This window comes from Typopeltis vanoorti, chromosome 20, assembly GCF_054136105.1.
Source record: "Typopeltis vanoorti isolate ZY-2024b chromosome 20, IOZ_Tvanoo_1.0, whole genome shotgun sequence".
Taxonomy (NCBI): domain Eukaryota; kingdom Metazoa; phylum Arthropoda; class Arachnida; order Uropygi; family Thelyphonidae; genus Typopeltis; species Typopeltis vanoorti.
The window spans coordinates 88,639,134-88,660,318 of NC_143568.1; the positions used below are offsets into that span (position 1 = coordinate 88,639,134).

At 37.5% G+C, this 21,185-nt stretch overlaps 1 protein-coding gene across 1 annotated transcript in view; it reads left to right on the forward strand.

The window, feature by feature from the left end:
* The window catches only part of LOC150095635 (dynein axonemal heavy chain 8-like), a 2,108,518-nt gene that overhangs the window by 1,159,301 nt on the left and 928,032 nt on the right, over window positions 1-21,185 (forward strand). The window contains exons 51-52 of the mRNA XM_090409931.1: window positions 3,020-3,209; window positions 18,431-18,553. Coding sequence (XP_090266057.1) covers window positions 3,020-3,209; window positions 18,431-18,553 — 313 coding nt within the window. The remainder of the gene's footprint in view (window positions 1-3,019; window positions 3,210-18,430; window positions 18,554-21,185) is intronic.

Here is a 21,185-nt window from a genome sequence, read left to right on the forward strand (position 1 = left end):
GAAAACTGGATTTTTTTGAAAAACGTTGTCTTTTTCCAATGAATCCTATGTCTGGTAGATATTTCGTGTATGACAATACTATTTGCTACAACTTAAATAAGGATCTGCTAATGTAAAATGCCTTTGCAAAATCTAGAAGTACTAGATTTTACAAGGGCATGTGACATTATAGACTTATTAAACACGTACTTATCAATTCTCCCATCTGTCTCTTATGAAATAGTGCATATACAATGAGTGACATCCCTCACTTCATTAGTTATTGTGGAAGTGGTTATAATTTTTGAAAAAAAAAAAAAACTGGATGGACAATGATTATGGGAGGATGATGCTAGTTGATAACCCTAGCAGAATAGTAACCAATGTGGAGGATATAAAGGAAGCAATTCCATGCTCAGTTTATCAGTGTATTTCATCTTTGTGTAGGCAACATCAGGAAATGCTGGTAATAATGGTGAATGAGGAGGAAGTGCATGAGAAATTAAGTAAACCTGATGTTATAATAATAATAATAATAATCAAACAGACAGGCTATTTAAATACACTCATGAGAATCTTATGTCATCTATATCCCAAACATGGATGTGGGTATTAAACTAGATTACTGCTACTAACAACCCATACACATTAAACTTGGTCTAGACAACTTATGAACGTAGACTACCAGTCCAATTCAATTAACATAATACAGGAAATCGTCTCAAAAATCTCTCTCTCTTCTTTTCTAAACTCTGTCCATTTCACACCTTTGTCACCAATAAATAACACATAAAAGGGAAGATTTGTACAGTACCACCTTGTTAGATGATTTCTCGATCCTTCCATCTGTTCTTTGTTATAGATTGTCCCTCTGTGCGATGCATTGCTGCCACATGGGAGTCACATGCTCATCCTGAATTAGCCACTTGTTTCTTCTGGGTTTATGAACTTTTTGCATCACTGCTTCTAACATGATTTTACCTTCAAAGGAATCATCAGATAGATCCACACCGATGGTCTAAAACTCGAACACTGCCGTCATTTTGTGCTATATTTTCTTCGATTTGCATAGCTCAGCAACAGGAAACCAGCTTTACCGACTCTTGTCAGTTATCAGGCATGCTGATCCGCTCGCAAACTTCGAGCAGGAAACCCATGGGAAGGGCACATGTGACAGGGGAACACCACAGGAACCAGGAGAAAAAACGTAAAAAGAAGCCTCTCTCCACGATGTGAATCCGTTTTGAACCACTCTACAGCTCCCTCTTTCTGCACTCCAAACTTGTCTAATGACGCTCTCCCATTCGCTGTCACCGAGTGACATCACCTCCTTGCTGTATGCACATCGCTCTTTTTGGGGAACGCGAATTTTGTGCACCTTCCACGAATGCCTACTCATCGCTCATTACATCATCTTTGGTGGTCAAACTGCAACCTTTGAACTTTCGTTCGCACAATGATACACAACTTTATACATGGCATAGTTTAACATTGATGTTTTTGACAAATTAAGATTCTATCTATTTTAGACAGTAACCTTAAACATAGTACAATTTAATATTTATTTCCTCCTTCAATTTCATTTTAGTTTAAGATTCAACCTCTTCTTTTATATTTTAATTCCTTTTTAAGCAAATTTAATATCTGCATCTTCATATATTATATCTGCTTTGCCAAAAGTACAAGTGTGCTTTTGCTTGATACTGTTCTCTTGTTAAATCTTAAATGGAGCAGTTCTATTCTTGATAGAGCCATCATTCAAGATCTAACACAATGGAACATGACAGTACATCACCACACCTTTGCTCTATGGAATTAATAACACTTTTAGTACATCTCCTTAACTTGAGTCTTGTAACAGGTTGAGTCTCAAAGGAATGGAAGGTAGGCAAAAATTGTTCCTCTTTACAAATGGGTAGGATAAGATTAAGTTTCAAATTATAGCCCGATCTGCATTTTTAAGGTGTTAGAGAAGTTGGGAATGACTAGGGTTCAGAAGTGGATTGATAATAGCAGTATTCTTTATTACAGCCAGCATGGGTTTGTTAGTGAGATGTCATGTTTCTGCAGTCTGCTTACATGTTAGAACAAGGTGACAAATTCATTCAATAAAGGATATGCATATATGGTGGTTGTACTTTGAGTTTTTAAAGACCTTTGATAGACTGCCGCATGACAAGCAAGTAGCAAAATTAAAACTTGTGCGATTAGATAACAGACTAGTGAGTTAGATAGTTGATTGAGTGTTAAACAGATATCAGCATTTTATGTATGGAGGAATGGTATCTCATAAGAGGAAGCAAAATATTATTATTATTATTATGTGACACCTCCAAGGAGTCCAAAAACTCATTGATGGAGGGGCACATACTCTGCAACCCTCTGTCTCCACCACTCAGTCCACCAACTACAGCAAACTGCATCATCTGCACTAACACCATCTACTGCCCACTACAACCACTAGTATTTTCACAGACAATCACTAATATCCATGCCCATGGTGGGATTCAAACCCACCATGGGCATGTATATTAGTGATTGTCCACCCTTTGGCTGGAGAGCAGATATGCTAACCACTCGGCCAACCAGGCCAGCAAATATGACAGGTATTGAGCAAATATTGGTTAATGCTTGATGAAATGTTTATGACTTCCCTCAATAAGTGTACAGACTCAATGACAATGCCCATTTAATAATACTGATAGTAATAATAATAAATAATGCTAAGAGTGAGATGCACCTGCATGCTTGCATGTGTGATCTTATTATTTATATAAATTCACATGCATATTTTAAATATCACTTGTTTTCAGCTAAATACTGTTTGTTGTGTTGAGATTGTGCAAATTAATAATTACAAAGTGCATGCTAATAGTAGTAGCGGTTCGGTATAGTACTTGGTGGAGACAGAGAGTTGTAGAGTAGGTATCCACCCTCGATAAGTCTTTGGACTCCTTGGAGATGTCACAACATAATAATAATAATAATAATAATAAATAATTTATCTTGTCATGTTAATTATTTTTACTGTTTTGTCTAGATTTACAAATGATGCTGATACAAAATGGTTTCTGGATCAGATGAAAGAGATTGTGGCAAATCATATAGGAGAAGAATACGTTGACCTTCTTCATGAAGAACCTTATTTTGTAGACTTCTTACGAGATGCTCCTGAACCTGAAGATGATGAGGGTGAAACCGTAATGGAGACTCCAAAAATATATGAACAGGTATTTTCCAATACATTAAACTTTTAAATACATTGCACGGGAGAGTTTGAAATGTGGAATGTATATGACTAATATACAGATCCATGGAGTCCAGAGACTCAGTGTGGGAGGTTACATTCTCACATGCACAGTTCATCATACCTTGACTTAAAAATTCACAGTCTCTGTGTTTATCGCACTCTCATTCCAATCACTGCCACTCTCCATGAAAAAATCCACTCCCACTCTCTTGCTGACACCCACCTTATACAGCTTCCAGGGATGGCCTCTCTTTCTCCCGTTATCTCCGGATATCTATGAAAAATTTCATCCATGCTAATCTGGTTACTACCCCTTACCAATTTATACATCTCAATCATGTCTTCCCTCTTCCTTCTGTCTACTAGGCTCTGTAATTTGAATTCTCTCAATCTGTTCTCACATTCCAAAGACCAGATAGTGACTTAGTCAATCATCTCTGGACCCTCCACAACATCTCATCATCCTTTTGTAAACCTGCTGATGAAATCTATGCACAGTAATCCATAGGCAGCTTGATCAAAGTATTCTACAATGGAATCAAAACATCTTTATTTCTGCATGTCAGTGTTTGCATCATTCCCATAATACACTGTGTCGTCCTCACATTTTTAGCAAAATGTCCACAATATTTCAAGTCTCTGTCCACCACAACTCCAAAATCCTTCATCTCCTCCAAAATGTTCTCACCAATCCTTCACTCTCCATCCCATCTTGCTTCATGAATTGTAAAACCTTACACTTTGTGACATTAAACTGATATCCCCCACATACTAGCCCAAGCCCATTCAGATATTCTATTTAGGTCCTTTTACAAAACTACATCTGCTTTACTTCTCATAATTCTCCCCAACTTTGCATCATCTGCAAACAACTGAATATCACCATTTAAGCCCTTTCCAGTGTCATTTATATATAAATGAAACAACAATGGCCCCAAAACAGATCAACTGGGGCACGCGACTAGTGACTTTCCTCTTCTGGGATGTCACTCTCCATACACGACATACCTATTTGATATCTATCAGACAACCAGTCTCCAATCCACTGCGCTAATCTACTACTATCCAACCTCATCTGTTCCAGTTTAACTAATAGTTTGTCATGTGGTAAAATATCGAAAGCCTTTGCAAAATCTAAATATACTACTCTATATACATCCTCCTTGTCCAATGTATTTGTCATCTTGTTATAATAAGTAAACAGATTGCTAAAACACAATCTTCCTTTAGCAAACTCATACCATCCATTAAAGAGAATTCTACTGCTATCCACCCAGTTCTGAATTCTTTTCCTGACTAGCTTCTCCAATACCTTGACCACAACTCCAGACAAGCAGATTGGTCTGTAATTCAAAGCCTTCGATTTATCACCTCCTTGATAAAGTGGAACAATTTTGCCATTTTTCCATTTGTTTGGGACCTGGGCTATTCTAAGATTCATGTTGAAACTGTACGTTAAAGGTGTTTTTAACTCCCTGCAACATTTCCTCAAGACATGTGGTGATATACCATCAAGTCCCATGGCCTTGCTGATATTAAGTTTACTCAATTTCTCATATGCCTCCTGCTCAATTACCATCAGGGGTTCCTCCCCCATTCCCGCTGCTCTTATGTTCTGTATTATGTGACAATCGCAAGGATGGAATACTTTACTGAAGTGCTCATTTAACACCTGAACAATATCCTCCTCAGTATTTATTATTCTCCCATCATCACTGACCAACAACATTCTCCCATAATCATTATTCTTTCTTCTGGCCACATATCAAAAAAACTCACTAGCATTTCTTTTAGCATCGTTTGCTAACTACTGCTCATACCACACTTTTACTACCCTTACAAAGTGAATCACCTTCCTTGCTTGCTCTTTATACTTCTCATGTAACTGATTATCTCCACTGATCTTGTGCCACCTCCTCAATGCCTTTTTCTTCCTGATTGCATGCCTCACCTCTTCAGTCATCCATTTTACACCTACCTTATTTAATCTTCTGACCTGTGGAGTACACTCAGTTATGCCTCTGCCAGATACTTCCTCCGTAGAGAAGCAACATTGATATCCCTCTCATGCAATTTCTCATTCCATGATATTACTGCAAGCTTCCTCCTCAGTGTGACATAATCACCTGCCTTATAGTTCCACGTATGGCTGTTTCTCATGAAAACCCTGATATGGCTGACCCCCCCCCCCCCCCAAGTGATCACTTCATCGTCACTTCCACCAACTACTGCAGGATGATGTGACACTTCATTTCCAACAATATCTTCTGATGAGATAATCAAATCCAAGACCCTTGATCCATGTGTGGCCTCTATTACATACTGCTTAAGGTAGTTATCCCTTAAAAACTCAAGAAATTTATTCTCTTTGGTTTCTGATGCTGTCTATTCATTCCAGTCTATAATATCATAACTGAAATCATCCATAATGATCATCATTTTCTTATTAGTCAGACCAATTTGTCTAAACATTTCCTTCTCACTGCCTTCCACATTACCAGGTCTATAGCAACACCCTACAAAACATTTTGTCCTGTCCACCTCCACTTCTCTTTATACTGTTTCAAAATCACTGTCAGTATTTGCTCCTGGCATCTCCACCCTGGATGGGCACAACTCCTCTGCCATCGTCAGTAACACTTCCCCTTCCTTTTTGCTTTGTCTCTCTTTGCAAATTACTACATATCCCTCCATCTCTGTTCCTGTCAGATGTCATCCTCATTCAACCATGTTTTGTAGACATATGTTTCTCTCTTACTTAGAAGAGAAATAGTAATGGATAAGATGCTAGTAGCATGGATAGTGTGTGGTTGACAGACAGAAATCATAGAGTAGCATATGGTGGAGTGCAATCTAGGAGAAATCAATATGACTAGTTGGGTAACTCAAGGTTCTGTAGTAGGGCTATTTCTCTTTAATTTGTATATCTGTGATGATGTAAAACTGGGGAGAACAATAGTAGATAAAGGTGGTGTCGATATCCTGCAGGACGATTTAAATACATTGGCATTGTGCGAAGAGGATAATGATCAACAATTTAATTTTGCAAAATCAAAATGGTCTGCCCTACAGGTTAAAGAGGTTACATGGGGGTGTATCATATTAATGGTACTGGATTGTAGGATATTGTTGATGCTAGGTACTTGGGGATAGTGTGGATAGTGAGTTGAAGTTCAAAAGACATATTGCAAAAGTTGGTAAAATAGCTCAAAGAATTACTTGGATGTTGAAACACATGGATTTGGAATTTTTTTCACTTGGTTATGCTATATATTAAAGATACCAAGAAATTATATGCTTGGTTTAACCTGGCGTTAGTAAGGTGGTGGTGTCACAGTTATTTCTTTCTCTATCTTTGGGTTCTGTGACACCCCACCTTACTAATGCCGGGTTAATCCTTTATCCAAGTGTAAGCAAACAAAGTTTGTGCCTGAAGTATTTTCAGGACTGGGGCAACTCATGGTAAAGGTTGTATGACTTCACATCACTTGCCTTAGTATCCCATAATGCAAAGCCATCTCCTTGCAGACATTTGTTATGCTATGCATTATGGGAAGGGTCACTACCCAGACCAGTTTCAACCTTTATTGAGGTCTCTTCAGTGGGAGCCAGATTCAGAGTTGATACTAAGGCAAGTGATGTGAAGTCATATCACCTTTAGCACGAGTTGCCCCAGTCCTGAAAATACTTTAGGTGCAAACTTTGTTTGCTTACACTTGGATAAAGGATTAAACCAAGTATATAATTTCTTGGTATCTTTAATTTATAGTATAACCAAGTGAAAGAACTTCCAACTTTTCACTAATCCAGAGTAATTTAATAATAAGGTGTGATACCTTTTGGCAACTGGTATATGAAAGTATGACTTCTGCATTACTTCAACCTTAGTTTCACCTCAGGGCCTGGCTCCCACTGATGTGTTTTTGTGCAGAAGTGGTTGTGGCAAGGCTGTAGCCAATAAAGTTTTAATTCAGGCTCGGCTGTTGCTGTTTTCAAGTCTGGCTCTCACAAATCTACCTTTGCGCAGAAGGGGCAGTGCTTTCACGGAGATATGAGCGGCTCTGCTTGGGGGTTAGGGTTTTGCCTTTCTCTGAGTGGGGCCACCACTGAGATTATGGCTCTGCTCGCTGGTGGGGTGAGCCTACCACTGAGGCCAACGCAAAGTTAAATGACCACTCAGGTCACTCACTGTTGGTTGATCGCACAAGTTTTTGGAGAGGTAATCCCACACTTAAACATGTATAATGCATGTCATTATAAGTCATACCACCTTCACCACTAGTTGCCCCAGTCCTGAAAATATTTCAGGCAAACTTTGTTTGCTTACACTTGGATAAAAGATTAAACCAAGTATATAATTTCTTGGTATCTTTAATTTAAAATACATGGATGTGTTTCAACATCCAAGTAAAGAAAAAGGAAGTTATTATTCCTCTTTATAAAACTGTGATTCATCTTGATTATTGTGCACAGATTTGGTTACCTGGGTTTCTTGGTGATCAGGAGGGGCTAAAGAGGATTCTGAGACATTTGAATAAGCTGGTGACAGGTCTTTGGAATTCTCCTTATAAGGATAAGTTGAAGGGGGGGAAGTGTTACAAAGTTGGGTTGATAGATGGAAAAGAGGGGCACATTATAGAAATTTATAAGATATTAAAAGGGTTTTATAAATTTGATGCAAAGGTAATTTTTCAGTATAACTAGAGAACTAAGGATCATCCATTGAAGTTATGTTACAATGTATTTAGTAAGGGTCTGTGCAGACTAGATGTTTTGCATGGAGAGTGGTGAATAAGTGGAATTTATTGCCATAATTAGTTGTGAGTTGCCTGATAGTGAATGGCTTTAAGGAGAGGTGTGGCCGGTTTTCTGGGTAAATTATTTAGTTTGTCTCCTATGATGAGTCTCCAGATTCCATTTAGATACCTTATGATAATAATAATAATAATCATTTGCAGTCTTCCTGCCTCCCTCTTCTACCTTTTTCCTTAAATACTATACCCATTACTCTCGATTCCAGTTACTTCATCTGACTCTGAGAGCTAGGTTTCACTAATACCAACAATTATAGGTCATAACATGTTCACCATAGCAACAAACTCAACTACTTTGTTTCTAATGCTCCTGGTATTTGTGTCTAGGCATAACAATTTATCACGTTGCTTTTTCTTATACAGGAATACCTCGATTATCGAGGCTATTGTTGCCATGAAAAATACCACAATAATCGAATCTACGATAATCGGGATAAATAATGTGTGTAAAATGGGTGATCATTGTCAAGGATTTTTCAAATCTATTAATTAAATTTTATATATGAAGTAAAAAAGAAATGTGTTAACCACCTTACCAGCCATTAAAGATCATATATGCACCCTCAAAAGCTTCGTATCCATCATAAATTTCAATGCAGTATATTACAATTTTAATATGCACTTCGCATCCATGGAAATGTGGATGTATATATACGTCATGGCCAGTAGCGTGTTTAAACATGTTAAGCAAAAAATGAAGGTTCATTTAGAAAAATTCATTTAAATAAAGATTATTCTTTAATCTTTATTTATATATAAGGAGTACGTACAGTACATACAATTATTCTTTCTTGGATAAAAATTGGTGTAGAGTTGTCTGGTGGAATTTTTTCTTTGTATAAAACTCGGTAGCAACAAATGGAATTTTCAGTTTCGTGACGAACTTTCATCGATCGCTCGAGATTAAGATTGCCCTCCGTTTAAGATTTTTTTCTTTAAAATTTTCAGCAATTCTAAACATTTCTTCCATTTCTTTGAAGGTAAATTCCTTCAGTGCCACGTCAATTTTTTCTTTATTATCATCGATTTGAGCATTGTAAGCACGTTTTCCCTCGAGGTTAATTAGGTCTTCATCATCCAGCTCCTTATCATGTGACTGAAGCAGGTCCTGAACATCATCTTTTTCAATTTCTTTTAGTCCTAGATCGAAGCCAAGCTTAGTTATGTCATTGATAACAGGTTACTTCATTTTCAAATCCTTTAAAATCATTTGCACAATGAAGAATAATCTTTTGACATGCCTCTCTCAGGTTGCTAGATGTTACTTCACTCCATGCTTCCTTGACATTCTCAATGCAATTTTTGATATTGAATTCCAGAATTCTGTCAAAGTCATAGTTTCATCTCCTGTAGTCTTTTCTATTGCTTGTGAAAAAGTTCTTCATAGATAAAATGCCTTAAAGGATGCCATTACACCTTGATCCATTGGTTGGATGATGGAAGTGGTATTAGGTGGTAAATAAATAACTTTTACATTTTCGCACAAATCATTCAGTACTGTTGGATGACTAGGTACATTATCTAATATCAACAAGATTTTAAAATCAAGATTTAATGACTTGCAGTACCTTTCAGCTTCAGGACAAAAATAATTTTTAAACCAATCCTCAAAAATAGTTCTTTTCATCCAAGCTTTTCTATTGAATCTCCAAATGAACAGGGAGTAAATTTTTATCTAAACTTCTAAGCAGGCGAGGATTTTGTGAATGATAAATAAAGAGAGGCTTCATCTTGTAATCTCCAGAAGCATTGCCACATAATAAAAGTGTTACATGCACCTTTGAAACCTTGTAGCCAGGTTGTGATTTTTCATTTTTTGCTAAAAATATTTTAGTGGGCATTTTTTTCCATAATAAGCCTGTTTCATCAGCATTAAATATCTGATCATCGGTATAATTTCCTTCTTCAATAATCTGTTGCAATTCAGCAGGAAAACTAGCTGCCGCTTTTTCATTGGCACTTGCAATTTCACCTTGTACAGGACTATGAATGCTCGATCACTTTTTGAATCAATCAAACCACCCTGAACTTGCAGAGAAAGTTTCTTCCACTACTGACGCCGAATCATTTTTGCATTCTAATTGCATTCTTTTTAAAGTTTCAAAAAATTCAATGCTTTTGTTTTTATAGTCATTTGACTAAGAGGAATTCTCTTTTGGTTACAAACTTCATCCACACTGACAATAGTGTTTCCATTTCAATCATAAGATGGCTTCTATTTCTCGTAGTTTGGGACCCAGACGAGGTCGATGCACTTTGTCCTAGTTGCTTATAGTTTGTAGCGTGGTCTAAAATATGGTGAACAGTTGATTCATTTAGACTGTACTCTCTTGCAATTTTGGCTTTGGTTATGCTTGCTTCATACTTATCATATGCATCTTATCTTCTAAGCTGATCACGCTACATTTTTTCTTGATAGCTGTAGACTTGATATCATCCTTGTTTCTTTTAGCATTCATTGTAGGGGTAAATAAGAAGAGAAATAAATATCAACATGTACTTCAGGCAAAGGCTGAGAGTTACAGGCGAGTGATGAGCAGGCGTCGTCGGATGAAAACGAAGCTCTATGAGAGAGCGATACCTGGAGAGTGGTAACTTGAACTGGTTGCATATGTAGTGGGCTACATCTTGCGGCCGTGATAATTCAAATTTGGTGTGCAATAATTGGAATTTTGGTATCAACTTACAAACCGCGATAATCGAAACTGCGATAATTGAGGTATTCCTGTACTTTTATCTATGGTCTGCTTAGTCCATTTTCTAATTTCCTCTTTTCCCCTCCCCAGACACACTCAAAAGGCCTGAACCCATAGCAAAGCATAGTCCATCCTTTCATCAGATTCATATCCATGCTCATTGACATTTGTATCAGTAGTATATCTGCACATCATGGTTGAACTTATACACAAGTCCTCAGCATTCCTCCCAAGATGATCTAGTTTCCATGACTTCTCTACATTATGTCTCATTGTAATAAATAATTTCTCTAGGCACATGTTGCCAGATCCATTTGAGTGCAGGCCATCTCTCTTATACCAGTCTTTTCTGCTATCAAACTCACTCCATCATCCAAAATCTCATACCATTTTTTTCTGCATTATGACACTCCTTCTTAATTGATTACTATTGTGTCCTTGTAATAAACTAACCATGTTGACTTTCTTACTTTTCTTTCTTGCTTCTACCATGAAGCCTTTCATATTCTCTCTCTTACTATATTGATGACTACTTAAATCATTAGTTCCAGCAAGCACCACCATCCCATTTACTTTTCTCTTCTGTTTCTGTATTGCCTTTTTCACATTCTTTATTATAGCTCCTGGGAAGCTTGATCTTGAGACATCAAGTGCAAATTTAATTATCTTATCACCATATCATATGAGTTTTCTTTTTTATATTTTAATTGACTTATGGATGATACAAGAACATATAGAAACTGCAATAACTGCTCTAATACTGAACTGACACCCACTCACATTTTTACCTGTCCAGAATTACAGCAGCCTTGCAAGCAATTGACCCTAATCCTGAACAACAGCTCTATATGAAGAAATCATTTACATAGCCAAAGCAGTTCAAGGAGCACATGGAAATATCTGACTCTTCAAAGGACAAGACAACAACAACAACAATTGACTTACCTTGTTGTTAGTGGTGTTGTTATTATTATTATTATTATTCATTGATAACTTCAAATTTCTGCACTCTTATAGTTTTCCTTATTTTCTTTTCCTGTCTTAATTCTTCTAAACCTATTCAGCTTTCTCTAACTGGCTAGTTGATTTTTAAATAATTCCTTTTAATTTGGAAATCTCATATGTTACTTTTCCTTCATCTAGGTTATTTATATAAAGGTCTTATTTCTGGGTTCTACACTATCATTTTCCTTTCAACACCAGTCTATTGTTCTGCCATGTTTTTAGTGGCATTTTTGTAGATATATCATGATATAACATTATTATTATTATTATTATTATTATTATTATTATTATTACTATGTGACACCTCCAAGGAGTCCAGTCATCAAGGGAGGGCACCTACTCTACAACTCTCCATCTCCACCACTCAATGTGCAAACTATAACAAACAGCAACTATCATTTACACAAATGAAATCTACCACCCACCACCACTAGTATTTTCATAGACTATCATAAACATCCATGCCCAAAGCGGGATTCGAGCTCACAGCCTTTTGGCTTGGAGAGCAGATACGCTATCCACTCAGCCAACCAGGCTGGCTATTATCCTTATTATTATCCAAAGACCCCATACAGTCATAGACTCATCTAGAAGGTCGCTTTTATCATACACACAACTCATCATATAATGCCTTAAACATATTCAACTTCTCTGCAGACTCCACACTCTCAGGCAATTCATTCCAATCATTCAAAACTCGACATGCAAAAAATCTGCTTCATGCTCCCTTGCTAACACCCTTCTTATACAGCTTCCGTGGATAACCTCTCTTTCTCCCTCAGTCTTCCACCATTTTATGGAAACCTCTTCAACATTAATCCTATAACAATCCATTACTAACTTGTATGTTTCTATCATATCACTCCTCTTCCTCCTATGGACTGGACTGTGGAAATTGCATCATCTCAACCTTTCTTCATATCCAACATTCTAGAGATCAAAAATTATTTTGGTCAATTGCTTCTGGACCCCCTCTCCAACATCCCTTCATCCTTTTGAAAACCAGGTGACTAAATTTGTGCACAGTAGTCCATATGTGGCTTAATCGAAGGCCTTATAGAATGAAACAGAATCTCGTTAATTCTACAAGTCAGAGTCCTCTGCATCATTCCTAGATGTCATTGTGTTTCCTCACAGTTTTGGCAATACGTTCTCTAAATTTCAGATCCTTATCCACCATCTCCAAGGTATCTCTTATTTCCTCCACCTCCAACAATATATCCCCACCAAGAATAATTCTACATCCAATCTTTGTTTTCCAAATTTTTAACCTTACATTTCACAACATTGAGCTGGCATCTCCACTCCTGTGACCATTCAATCAGTCTATTCAAGTCTTCTTGTAAGGCCACAATATCTGCTCTACTAATCATAGTTCATTTCAAATGTGTATCATCTGCAAACAACTGTATATCCACATTCAAATATTCACCAACATCATTAACATAAAGGTTAAACAGCAGTGGTCCTAAAACAGATCCCTCATGCACACTACTAATGACTTTCCTCTTCTAGGATGGACAGCCTCCTCCATACACAACTTGTTGATGCCTATTAGACTGCCAGTTTCCAATCCATTGCACTAGTCTAATATCCAGTCCCATCCACTCTAGTTTGACTATCAACTTATCTTGCATTAATCTATCAAAAGCTTTCAAAGTCTTATATACTACTGTATATCCATCTTCCACATCCAGTGCTGATGTCACCTAAATGTAATAAATAAGTAGATTACTCAAACATGACCTCCCTTTAGCAAATCCATACTGTCCATCAAAGAATAATAATAATATTATTATTGTAAACCCAGTTCTCAATCCAGATTTTCACCAGTCTTTTCATAACACCTAGCACACGGACTGACTTATAATTTGAAATGTGAATTCTTTCTCCTCTTTATGAAGCATTGCAATGTTTCATTTTTTCCACTCGCCTTTTGTACTTAACCCAATATGAGGCTGATATTAAACAAATATGTCAGGGCAGATGTCAACTCCTTGGCACATTTCTTTAAAATTGTTGGTGATGTAGCATCAGTTCCCACAGCCTTATTAATATCAAGTTTGCTTAATTCCCCATATACTTCCTCACTTACAGCTGGTCTCTCATCCTCATCATCATCCACTACTCTCAAACTCTCCAAGATGCAGAGAGCAAGGATTATGTATGATATGCTGGCTGAAATGTGTGAGGAGATGGGAGTACAGTTTGTTAATGTGTGGAGTGATTTTGAGGGACGAAGTGAGCTGTATGGGAGCAGTGGACTGCATTTGAGTGGTTATAGTGTGAGTCACTTGGAGAGACTGCTGCTGGAAGGTAGAGACATGAATAGAGAGAATGAATCAGATCGAGAGGGGAGTTATGTAGAAGAGCAGGGGAGATTGAAGAGGTGGATGTGAATGGGGAAGTGAGTGGTATGAGTATAGAAAATGAGAGAATGGGTGTGCAAGAGGAGCAGGGCAATGGAGAGGTGCAGTGGGGGGGTACACAGCATGAGAAAGGTGGATGCTCCAAGAGGGGGTGAGAACATGTGTAGGCAGGAAAGGAATGGGATGACCAGGAATCAAGAGGAAACAGTTGGAATTGAAAAGGGTTCTGAAATGAAGAAGCAGAAAGGAAAATGGTCCCAGTCGAGCATGGAGAGATCACATCGAGTGAGTGGTATCAGTGGAACTAGCTGTAGATCCAGAAATGAGCTGTTGTTTTTGTATACAAATGCTAGAAGTATCAGAAACAAGGCAGATGAAATGGTTGCACTAATTACGTCTGTTCACCCAAAAACTGTTGGAATAAGTGAGACATGGTTGGAAGAGGATGACATCCTGCCAGGAATAGAGATGGAAGGGTATGATGTGTGTCGTGAGGAGAGAAGGGGTAAAAAAAAGGGGGAGGGGAAGTGCTATTGATGTTAGATAGATAGACTCCATACAAAGTAGAGATGCAAGACAGAAATAGTGCCAGTAGTTTTGAGGCAGTATGGTGAGAGACAGAGGTGAATGGAATCAAATACTTGGTGAGATGTTGTTATAAACCAGGTAATCTGAATGGGGATGATAGTGAAATGTATAGTCAAATTAGCCAAGCAAATAAGAAAAGGGTGATCATTATGGGTGATTTTAATTATGGCAATATAGACTGGAATGAAGAGATAGCAACTGGAAGTAAAGAAAATGAGTTTCTTGAGTTTTTGAGGGATAACTACCTCAGACAGTATGTAACAGAGGGCACACGAGGATTAAGTGTCTTGGATTTGGTCATCTCATCAGAGGATGTAATTATAAATGAGGTGTCAAATCATCCACCAATTGGTGAGAGTGACCATGGGGTGGTTACCTGGGTGGTTTCCAGCAGTGCGAGGACCCCTGTGAGAAAAGGGTATACGTGGAACTACAAGGGGGGGGTGATTATGAAGAGCTCAGGAGACAGCTTGTGAGTGTAGCATAGAATGAGGAGTTAGCTGGAAAAGAGATCAATGCAGCTTGGGGGATTTTCAAAAACTATCTAGTAGATGCAATGTCTAAACGCATTCCAAGGGTGAGAAGGTTAAATAAGGTAGGTGTGAGATGGATGAATAAAGAGAGTAAGCATGCAATACAGAGAAAAAGGGCATTGTGGAGGCAGCATAAGAGAAGTGGAAGTAACCAATTTCATGAGTTCTACAAAGACCAGGCAAGGAGAGTGACTTGGTTGGTGAGAGTAGCTAAAGAGAGGTATGTTGGCTAATGAAGCCCAAAAGAATCCTAAGGAGTGTTCTTTCGATATGTAGCCAGCAAAAGAAAGAATGATTATGGAAGGATGACATTAAGATCTTTCAATCTTGTGAATGTGACTTCATGGAGAGATTGAGCGCAGTTGAAGATGGGCAGGAGGGACTGACTATAAGTCAGCAAGAGGTGTTTGGGAATTTGAGTAAACTAGATGTAAATAAGGCTTGGGACTTGATAATATATCACCGTGTATTCTGAAGGAAAGTGCCCGAAAGTTGACACCTGCCTTGACATATTTTTTTAATACGAATCTTGCACTTGGTCAAGTTCCTAAGGAGTGGAAGGAGGGCAAGATTGTGCCACTTCATAAAGGAGGTGATAGAACTCAAGCATCAAATTATAGGCCTATCTGTGTGTCTGATGTTGTGGTTAAGTTGTTGGAGAAGCTTGTGAGAACAAGGATCCACAGTTGGGTTGACTACAGTGGTATTATCTTTGATGGACAGTATGGATTTGCTAAAGGGAGGTCATGTTTTAGTAATCTACATACTTATTACAATAAAGTGACTGCTTCCTTGGACAGAGGAGAAGGATACACAGTAATATACTTGGATTTCGCAAAAGCTTTTGATAGAGTACCTCATGATAAGTTGACAGTCAAACTAGAGCAGATGGGGTTGGATATTATATTAGTGCATTCGACTGGTGCAATATCCAGGAAAAGGAAAGTCACTAGTGGAGTGCCTCAGGGGTCTGTTTTAGGGCCATTACTGTTTAACTTGTATATTAATGATATTGGCAAAATTTGGATGGAGATATTCAGTTGTTTGCAGATGATGCAAAGTTGGGACGAACCATAAAGAGTAGTGAAGATGTTGTGGCCTTACAAGAAGACTTGAATAAATTGAGTAATTGGGCACAGAAATGGGGATGTGAGTTTAATGCTGCAAAATGTAAGGTTTTAAAATTTGGAAAACAGTGTTGGGTTGCAGAATTTAGGCTTGGTAAGAATATATTGTTGAAGGTAGAAGAAATAAGAGATCTGGGGTTGATAGTGGATAAGGATATAAAATTTAGGGGACACATCATCAAAATTGTAAAGACAACACAAAGGCTGTAGAAGTAGGGAGATTCTTGTTCCGTTGTATATGGCTTTGATTAGGCCACACATTGACTGTTGTGCCCAGATTTGGTCACCGGGTTTTCAGAAGGATAAAGAGATGTTGGATTGGGTCCAAAGGCGACTGTCTAAGGTAGTTTCTGACATCTGGAATGACGAGTATGAGGAAAAATTGAGAAGATGTAATTTGCAGAGTCTGATGGACATGAGGAAGAGGAGAGATATGATAGAGACCAACAAGTTGGTAAGGGGTTGTTATAGGATCAATGCTGGAGAAGTTCTACAGAGAATAGTGGGAGATCAAATGAGAACCAGAGGTTATCACACCCGCTTTACACAGTTTCCAGGGATAACCTCTGGTTCTCTTCAGGGAAGTGAGAGGCAGGTTTTTTTCGTGCAGAGTTGTGAATGATTGGAATGCTTTGCCTGAGAGTGTGGTGTCTGCAAGGAGTTTGAGTGTGTTTAAGACACGGTATGATGAGATGTGTGTGTGATAAAAGGACCTCCCAGCTGAGTCTTTGACTCCATGCGGTCTTGGGGTAATAATAATAATAATAATTCTCAAGGATGAAAGACCTTTATGAACTACTTATTAAATATCTCAACTACATTCTCTACAGTAGTTGTCATTATACCATTTTCTGCATTCACTGCTTTTTCATTAGCTAACTAGTGCTGAATCTTACCTTTTGCCACCCTTTCCAACCAACTCACTCTCATTGCCTTCTTTATATTCCTCATGGAATACAAAGAATATGGAATACAAGGTCTTCTTATATCTTTTTTTCTATGTATTGCATGCTTATTCATCTTCCATTTTCTGATGGATTAAAGCATCTTCATTCATCCATTTCACACCTACCTTATTTAATCTTCTAACCTTTGGGAATACATTTAGACATTGCTTCTACTAGATAGTTCTTGAATATCACCCAAGCAGCATTGATCTTTCCATCCAACTCCTCATTCTGTGCTGCAGCTCCAAGCTGTCTCCTGAGCTTGTGATAATGACCAACCTTGTGTTTCCACATATACCATTTTCTCACAGAAATCCTCATATGGCTGTAAAGCACCCAGATAATCATTTCATGGTCACTCCCGCCAATTGGGGTGGAAATTTGACACATCATTTATAATAAAATCCTCTGATGAACTGATCAAATCCAAGATCCTCAATCCTTTTGTGGCTTCTGTTACATACTGCCTGAGGTAGTTGTCCCTCAAAAACTCAAAGAACTTCTTCCTTTCATATCATATACTGTAACTCTTCGGCCGAGTGGTTAGTGTGTTTCCCTCTCCAGCTAAAAGGCTGTGGGTTCAAGTCCTGCCATGGACATGGGTGTTTGTGGTTGCCTTTGGAAATACCAGTATTAGTAGTGGGTGGTAGATGGCGTTGGATTGAATGGTGGAGAGAGAGAGCTGTAGAGTAGGTGCCCTCCCTTGATGAGTCTTTTGACTCCCTGGAGGTGTCATGTAATAATAATAATAATAATATCTTTTTCTACTGTGTTACCAAGCTGTTATGTTCATATTATATAAATTAGTAAATAAAACAGTTAGTAGTTTTCTTATTCAGTAGAATGTTAATTTATTGTAACTTCCAAATTAATTCATAAGATAATTACATAGGTTGGTCGATTGGTAGAGACTCTACTACTAATGGCTCAGTTAAGTAAGTTTGAGTGCAGTTAGTATTGGAATCGTTCGATGCTGTTGGCACACTCTCCCTTGATGAGTCTTTGGTTTCCCTGGAGGTGTCAAATAATAATAATAATAAAACAAAACAATAATTACTCTTCTGAAATTATAGTATAAAGTTTCAATAATAATGATATAGGATATTTAAAATATATTTACAGATACAGTCATGTGAACAATTAGCTGCCCGATTGGCCTTCCAGATGAATCAGTATAATGAAACTGTTCCAGGTGGAAACATGGATTTAGTATTTTTTAAAGATGCAGTGGTCCACATTGTTAAGGTAAATATTGATTTTAAACAAATATACTCAAAACAGAGATTCTTATATATAACAGAAAATAAAAGAAAATTGCTGTTTAATATTACAGCTGTTCATTTCATAATTTTTATTATTATTATTATTATTATTATTATTATTACATGATGCCTCCAAGATGTCCAAAGCCTCATTGATGGAGGGCATCCACTCCACAACTCTCCACCTCCACCACTCAGTCTACCAACTACAGAAACTTGCAAGTACCATCATCATCTACACCACGCGTGGCCAATATATGATGTGTGCTAGCGTCACGGGCCACACACTTTTAGACAGAACTTAAATAAAAATAAACTCTGCATTTTTTCAAGGAAATAGTTATATATATTGAATTGCTATATTTGTTAAATCATTTTACTACTGGGAGAACAATATAAAATACTCGAAACTGAGTCCTGAAACTGATCATTGTAACCAGAGCAGAGCAAGTGACTTTCAATGATGCGTTACTTTGGAGCGCATAGAAATCTACCACTCTCACTACTACAACTCACACAGAGAAGAAGTAGATTTTATAAATTGAGTAATCTTTTAAAGCAATTTTGATTCCGTGTTGAGAATATAAATTGTTTCTGTCATCAGAAATAATGAATATGACTAGTATATCAATCAGAAAATCTGCGGTTGAAACTAATAGCTAAATTGATAATACATATAATTTTTATCCTGCCTTATACATATGATAATACATATAGTTTTTATCCTGCCACAGTCCTCATGCGGCCCTCATGCGGCCCTCGGGCCTGCTGTTGGCCACCTATGATCTAGACCAACACTATCTACTGGCCAGCCACCACCACCAGTATTTTCACAGACAATCATGAACATCCATGTCCACGGCAGGATTCAAAATTTCACTACACTCAATTCATATAGATGAAGGAATAATCTGTTATGCTGAAGATTGGCTATACTGAATTTTGTTTTATTGTTGTTATTAATATTCTTCTTCTTTTTTTTTTCTTTTTTTTTTTTTTTTGTGACCCACACATGAAAGGATTTGAGACCTATAACACATCATTGCAATGTATGGGAAAGGGAGGAAGAAAGAAGAATGAAGAATCCATCACACTGTTCTTTTGAACAGCTAGATAAAAGAGAGTGAGGGAGGCTCTTTTTTCTCAATCTCTTTCTCTCTCTCTCTCTCTCTCTCTATCTCTCTCTGTCTCTCTCTGTCTCCACCTCTTTTCCAAAGTGGTGGAGACAGAGAGAAAGAAAAGAGACTGAAATAAAGAATGAAGGAAGTACAAGAGTAGCTTGTTTGGGAAGATTACAAAAGCGTATTAATGCTTGGAAGTTTTTGCAATGTTTTCAATAGATTTTGTTAAAAGTTAGCTAGTTTATTATACAACTTCTTTACTAAGAGTCATTTATAGTCCACAAATCTAAATAATTCCTAAAGGATTATGAAGGTTGAAAGTGGAGTTCTGCAGTTATAATACTGTGACCATTACTGTTCAATCTTTTTATCAGTGATGGAAAGGTGAACAGATTGATTGGAATTTCAGTTTATTACATTGATATTGACATCATACTTACACTTTGCCACATTAAACTGACATCTATTCTCCTTTGCCCAGTCTGCCAATCTATCCAAATCATCCTGCAAAATATTTACATCATCTGTATTAACTATTGCTCTGCCCAACTTTGCATCATCAGCGAATAACTGAAAAGTTTCTCTCAGATCCTTTCCAATATCTTTAATTTACCAATTAAACAGAATTGGTTCATGAACAGAACCCTGCAACATGTCACTAGTCACAGGCCTACTTTTGGACTCTACTCCTGAATAAACTACTCTCTGATATTTGTACATTAACCACCTTCCTGTCTACCTAACCACACTCTATATCTATTCCCTATGTGCTGCATGACTGATTAGAATAACATGTGGTATCCTGTCAAAGGCTTTTACAAAGTCCAGCAGTATCACTGTAAACCCATTACCTTCATCCAACTCAGCTGTTACTGTATTATAAAATGTGAGCAAGTTATTGAGGCATCACGTACTGTTCACAAAACCATGCTGTTCCACATACAGTATCCCATTTCCATCTACTGATTCCTATATTTTGCTCTTGATCAACTTCTCCAATACTCTGACAACAACTCCTGATATTTGTCAGTAATTTGCTGCATCAGTCTTGGAGCCTCCTTTATGCAATGGAACTATTTCCCCCTCTTTCCAGCACCTTAATACTAACCCAGAGTTAAAACTTAGATTAAACAATATGGTCAAGAGTACTGATAATTCCTTTGCTGCTTCACGTAAGACTCGAACTGATATACTATCCAATCCCATAGATTTATTCACATTAAGGTTCTAATATGCTATTCAGCTCCATTTCATTAACTGCAATTACTATATAAGCTATCGGTTCCCTCATTCCTGCGATATCACCACCTGGATGATATACTCTTGCACTAAGTAATTCTACTATTTTGACTGATTCAGTTACTTCCCTACTATTGGCATTTCTTAAAATCATTCCCGTATACAATTTTTCTTTTACTTGCAGCATATCATAAGAACTGTTTGGGATTCCTTTCATAATCTGCTTTTGCTTTTCTTATGACACTAATTATCCTT